We start from the raw sequence: 6,612 nt of genomic DNA on the forward strand, positions 1-6,612 counted from the left end.
GGCAAAGCACCAGGACCTGATGGGGTCCCAAAAACCGTTCTCCGCACGGCTATTGAGACCAATCCACAAATGTACGTGGATTTATTCAATGCGTGCATGTCCGAAGGGACCTTCCCCAGACCATGGAAGCGACAGCGGCTAGTCCTCTTACCCAAGGGGAACAAGCCGACCGAGGAGCCATCATCCTATAGACCACTCTGCATGCTCGACACAGTGGGTAAGATCCTCGAGCGCATAATCCACACCAGGCTGGAGAAGGCAGTAACGCGTCAGCTCTCACCGAGACAGCACGGGTTTCGCAAAGGCAGGTCCACGGTGGACGCAATCGGCGAGGTATGTGAGATAGCAAAGCGAGCTATCGATGGCACCCGATGGATGTACGGGACCAAAGAGTATTGCATAGTGGCAACACTCGATGTCCAAAATGCATTCAACTCTGCCAATTGGGATCACATACTAGAAGAATTGAGAAACTTTCAAATACCGCCGTATCTGCAGAATATCATCGCGGACTACCTAAGAGACCGAGTGCTCATATATGAGACGGATAAAGGGACACGTGAGCACCAAATCACTGGAGGAGTTCCCCAAGGATCGGTCCTCGGCCCGCTGCTGTGGAACATCATGTATGATGGAATCCTCAAGATGGATATGCCAATGGGCGCCACGGTGATAGGCTTTGCCGACGACATAGCAATAGTCGTAGTGGCAAAACAGAAAGAAGCGGCGGAAGAAATCTGCAACGACGCGTTAGAGAGAGCCAGAACATGGCTATCAGGGAGGGATCTCTCATTAGCCACCCACAAAACGGAGGCGGTGCTCATAAGCAGCAGGAAAGTAGTGGAGACGGCCACGATCCGAGTAGGAGACTGCACTATTAGCTCCAGTCCAAGCCTGAAGTACCTGGGGGTCATGATTGACCACAGACTCAGCTTCAAGCATCACATGGCGTATGCAAGCAGCAAGGCAGGAAAGACGGCAGTGGCCCTAACCCGCATCATGGCCAACACCGGAGGCCCGAAACAGCCAAGGCGAAAGCTACTAGCGAGCGTAGTTGGCTCAACGCTAATGTACGCTGCACCAATATGGGTTGATGCAATGAAGCATAAAACATATGCCCGAGAATGCAACGCAGTGCAGAGGCTGTGTGCCCTGAGGGTGTGTTGCGCATTCAGAACGGTATCCCAAGACGCCGCACTTGTGGTCGCAGGAATGATTCCCATCCATCTGCTGGCAAGAGAAGCCGCAGGAATCAGGGCACAGCGAACCCTGGGGACTACGGACCAGGACACCAGAGGTGCCTTAAGGCAGCGCACAATCCTGCAATGGCAAGATTCGTGGGACAACAGCAGCAAAGGGCGATGGACCCATAGGCTAATCCCAGACCTGAAGAGTTGGCTGAACCGTAGCCATGGACAAGTGGAGTATCACCTGACACAACTGCTGACAGGACACGGTTGCTTTAAAGCCTACCTGCATAGGTTTAAGCACGAGGACGACCCCTTCTGCGTGGTCTGCGCAGGGGTCATCGAAGACGCAGAGCACTGCTTCTTCGAATGTCCAAGATTTCGGCAAGAACGAGAGGATCTAAGCAACAAGCTTGGAAGAATGCCAGCGATGTCAAACCTGGCAGAATGCCTGCTGGAGTCGGAAGGAAACTGGGCCTCGATTAGATTCATGGCCGTAACTATGGCTACCAAACTGCGTCGCGAAGAAGGAGCACGCAATGCAAGGAGATAAAGGATAAAGGCGATTATTAAGAGAAGAGCCCTACGGGCATCTCCCCCCGGCGAAGTAATATCTCGCGACAGTACCGCCGGGATCCGGGATAGGTGTGGTTGGTTTTAGAGCGGTTAGAGTCCCTCACTTCGGCTTCGGCTGAGTCGGCATGAAGCTTTCCTGTAGTCACACAAAAAAAAAAAAAAAAAAAAAAAAAAAAAAAAAAAAAAAAAACACACACTCACATCCATTACACTTGGGCGGCCGGACCTGTGCCGTTCGAGTTATGTGTGTGTCGTTGTCCGCCATTGCCCACAGCTGGTGGCCGGACCAGTGCCACTCGCTCTACATTAGGGCCACAATTGCCGACGCACACACACACTCACATCCATTTCACTTTGGCGGCCGGACCCGTGTCGCCACAGTAATATGTGTACCGTCTACTCCTGGCTCCCAGCTGGTGGCCGGACCAGTGCCACTGGTTCTCCAAGAGGGCAGCCACAGCCACAACGACGACGAGGAGGTGCTAATTGCACCTACTTCTGACGACTTCGGATGACGCCAATTTCGACGACCAGGGGGGACGACGGGGTCGGCCGGTATGCAACGCAATGTCTTTACAAGCATTGTGTTTTGCTATGCCGGCCGATGCTCCGCTGTTTCTTGTCTTCCCTGTAATTATAGAAAAAGATATAGACATTATTTTAAATTGTTATGTTTATTGTAATATTGTAAACGTAAATCAATTGTACCTGTTTTGTCTCGTCTTTGTTCCAGTGTAGTATCTCTTTTATTACCTGTTTTACCTGTTTTTCCGTCGTCTTCACTCCAGTCTACTACTTATCTGTATTGTTATTTCTGCAAGTGCTTGTCTCTTTTTTTATTTTCCACGCAAAGCACCTGCATTGTTTACCTTTTTCTCTTTATCTGTTCCTCAATTGACTACGTGTTGCAACACTGCACTTTCTGAATTTTCGATCTCATTTCTTTAACCCCTTCTTCCCCCCTCCATTGTTATTTTCGTAATTAGTGCGGTTCTCCGACACCCCACTACAAAATTATTACAATCTGTGATAAAAATCTTCGGCGGCAACGGTGCTGACAATTGATTATCAGTTTCAAATCGACTTTCAAATCAGCATCAGTTGCCGCCACACCACCACCACTACGGCCTAAATTGAGCCAAAAATGCTAGTCTTCGCATAAATCAACTACGCCCCCTATAAACTGCCCGCCCACATGTACATGCTACATTCCTAGTCGTCTGCCCTCAGCAGGCGGCAAGGGTAGTAGAGGGGACTGAAGACCACATACCGCATCACAGCCAACAAAACATCAAGTTGACGAACTCACAGGGGATTGCAAATCAAATTTTAAGTTAGGGAGGATTACAAAGGGAAGAGACAGCATACTTTCGAGCGTGGCCCCACTTTACTTTCTTGACTCACACCACACACACACACACACACACACTTGACACACTATTACACACACTTGACGAGTCCCCCTCCCCCTCTTGACAATTCGTACTTTTGGAGCCTTTTGCCCCGATCGTGGAGTGGTCTCGAGTCTGGGTCTCTGTCCAAATGGAAAGTCGTGTCGTGAACGTTGTGGAGTCGAGACGTGTTCGAGGTTTAGTTTAGTCCCTCCGTCAAAGTGCCGAATATTTTGTGTCTCTCTTTTTCCATTTTCCCTTTCCCCCCCCCCCCCCCCCCCCCCGCCCACCCTGCTGGCTGCGGGCCTATTTCGAGGTTACAAGTGTTTCGTTGCTGCAGTATTATATGTTTGTAAAGTTTATTGTGCCATCAAATGGACTAGTGTGTTTGAAGTGTCGTTTAAAGTTGATTTGTAAAACAAACACAAAAATGTACATAAATTAAATTAAGACATATACCGCACAAAAAAAAAAAAATATTAATAAAGCAACGCGCTTGGTTGCTGGCGGCTCACACCCCAGCCTCTCAGCCACTCCCCTGTTGGAGCACTGAGAGCCCTCAACCCAAAGCGGGTATATATTGAAAACAAAAAAAATAATAAAAAAACTGTGTGAATAATTTGGCTTGACAAAAACTCCACTCGCGTCGGTCGAAAAATTTATTACCAAATCCAACCAAAGCCAATCCAGCGCAGCTATGCCACGCGGATCCACTGCCAGAAGAGGACGACGACGACGAGGACCACACGGCGTCACAGCCAGGGATCGCCCCAAATCAGCCATTTCCACTGCCAGCTCCGACAGCGCCGCCGACGGCGAAGCCAGCGCCGACAGCGCAGCCACCGGCACCGTGGCAAACGCAGCGATACTGAGACGCCAATCCACCGACTCCGCCACCTGGTTGGAGGCACTTCCTCCAATTCCTGGACCGGCTCCAGCCACCATTACCGGGTATGTGAGGACCACAAATGCCGACACCACCACCCCGGCCACTCCGGCCACAAGCCCCATCCCCGACCCCGACCTGCCCTGCCCCAACAGCTGGGCGGCCATTCCGAATCTCACCAGCCAGGAGCAGTTCCAGATCGGCGACTGGGTGGAGGCGGTCCATACCCAGGAACGCCAGCAGCAGCAGCAGACCATCAGCAGCAGCAGCGGTAGTCGCCGGCTTGAGGCATTGGCGGCGTCGGCAGCGGCAGCGGCGTCAGCCAAAGCACCGCAATGTCAAGCCAAGCCAAGCCAAGCGGTACCAAGCGCGCCAATAATTCCGCTTCCCACACTCCAACACACACAGACACGTATCGATGCACCGTATGCCGATGCATCATGTGGAGAGAGCCGGAAACAGCAAGGAGCGAGAGAAGGCGCAAAGAGAGAGCGGGTAACGACCTCGTATCAGCGACAGTACGAGAGGGCACTCGAGCAGCCTCTGCACGAACAGCAGCCAACAAAAGATTCGTGTTCGAGTGTCCGTTCGGGAGCGAGTTCGAACTCGGCTCCAAATGCAATGCACACAGCCAATACCACAACCACAACCACAAATACAATGATGACATACATCAGCACACAAACAGCGACATCAAACACAAAAACGACAACTACAATTACGACGGCAGCCAGACGACGATGCCTGCTAACAGCAATGTTAACAGGCGGACCCCCCCCACCACCGCCGCCAGAGGAACATCAGCAGCAGCAGCAAACACATCAACAACAACAACATCAGCCAACGGCAACAAACACAGCCAATACCGATGATATCCCATCCACCTCTGCTGCAGCGGCCCGTTCGCCACTGAAGCGCGTCCGCGCCGAGGTGGATGATGATGACGATGATGATGACAGTGATGTTATGGCTGTTGAGTTTGATGACGACGATGACGACGACAATTTGGATGCCAATCATGCATCGGCCAAACGACGACTCCGGGAAAGTAACCAACAGGCAAGCAAATCCCATATCCCCCAAATTCAAAACCATCCCCATCATCACCAACAATCAAACCAGCAACAACATCAGCGGACAATTACACAAAATGCCCCTGCCCCTGCCCCCGCCCCTGCCCCTGCCCCTGCCACTGCCAATGCTCCACTAGCTCTACCTCACTCACCTGCAAGTGCAACTAGTAGTTGCGGCACAGGAACCCACAGCAGCAGCAGCGGCGGCGGCGTTGGGCTGCTCCAGCTGCCCTCCCTGAGTATGCCCAATGCCAGACAAATTCGGATGCTGCAGCGACAGCACCAACCAACGACAATTATTCCCCCCCCCCCATCATTCTGCCAGCTGTCCCCGACATTATGCCCATTCTGGACAAGCTGCAGAATGACCCGAGGGTGGGCAACAGTAGCTATCACACCAAGCTCATCAGCCGCAATGGTGTCCGTATCCAGGCCCGCGACATGGCTACCAGAGATGCCATCATGGCAATCCTGGGCGATGGCGGCGGCAACGAGGCGATGACTGGCCACTACACACACCAGCACAAGAGTGACCGTGGGCTACGGATCGTCGTGCGAGATCTCCATCACTCCACAAGCACCCAACTAATAACAAATCAGATGGCCGAACTGGGCTATTCAGTTAAATTTATTAGAGCCATTAAAGCGAGATCCGATGGACAGCCACTCGACCAGTTCGAGTTGGAGATAGCCCCCAAGCCGGATGAAAGCCACCACGATGTCCTCCAATTAACCCAGCTGGGCAACCAGTTAGTGATCGTTGAGAGGCAGGCCAAGCCGGTGGACCCAGCCCAGTGCCACAGATGTCAGGCTTTTGGGCACACCCGCACCTACTGCAGGCGTTCATTCATCTGTATGAAGTGTGCGGGTGCCCACGCGTCCACGGCATGTGCCAAGCCAAGGGCAGACGCCCCTAAATGCGCCAATTGCCAGGGCGCCCACATCAGCGCCTACAAGGGATGTCCGGCATTCAAGGCAGCAAGGGGCCGCCTTCTGTCGCACCGAGTGGCCATGCAGGAGTTGCGTCGCAAGCGCAGCTCTCTTCTGCAGCCATTGCCAGAGCAGCAGCCACCAGCAAAAACAACACCAGCACATCCAGGGCGCCGACAGCAGCAGCAGCAACAGCCAGCTCAAACGCCAGCCAATCCCTGGCGCGGACAGCAGCAGCAGCAGGCAGCATGGACGCCACTCAATGTCTCCTCTCCTGGGCGACGAAGAGGACAACAACATCAGCAGAAGCAGAAGCAGCAGCAGCCAATACAGACAAAAAAACAGACGCCTGCTGCCTCTGGCTCACGCACTGGGCGACGACGTCCAGAGCAGCCATTGAGCCGTTCCCAGGCACCACAACAGCAGCAGCTACAGCAGCTGCAACAGCAGCCGCAGCGCGGACAACAACAGCGACAGCAGCAGCAGCAGCAGCTTGCCAACAACCGCTCCCGGCAGAAGATGCAGCCGAAACGCCAATCTTTCGAGGGATCCTGCAGCCAGGCACTGTT

At 53.1% G+C, this 6,612-nt stretch overlaps 1 protein-coding gene across 1 annotated transcript; it reads left to right on the forward strand.

Annotated features, from left to right (window-relative positions):
• Positions 1-3,631: 3,631 nt before the first annotated feature.
• Positions 3,632-6,116, forward strand: LOC117195207 (mucin-5AC-like). The gene is made up of 2 exons (XM_033399847.1): positions 3,632-3,727; positions 3,836-6,116. Exon 2 carries the CDS (start codon positions 3,852-3,854, stop codon positions 5,613-5,615), a length of 1,764 nt encoding a protein of 587 aa, XP_033255738.1. The 5' UTR covers positions 3,632-3,727; positions 3,836-3,851; the 3' UTR covers positions 5,616-6,116.
• The last annotated feature ends 496 nt before the right edge of the window (positions 6,117-6,612 follow it).

This window comes from Drosophila miranda, assembly GCF_003369915.1.
Source record: "Drosophila miranda strain MSH22 chromosome Y unlocalized genomic scaffold, D.miranda_PacBio2.1 Contig_Y7_pilon, whole genome shotgun sequence".
Lineage (NCBI taxonomy): Eukaryota > Metazoa > Arthropoda > Insecta > Diptera > Drosophilidae > Drosophila > Drosophila miranda.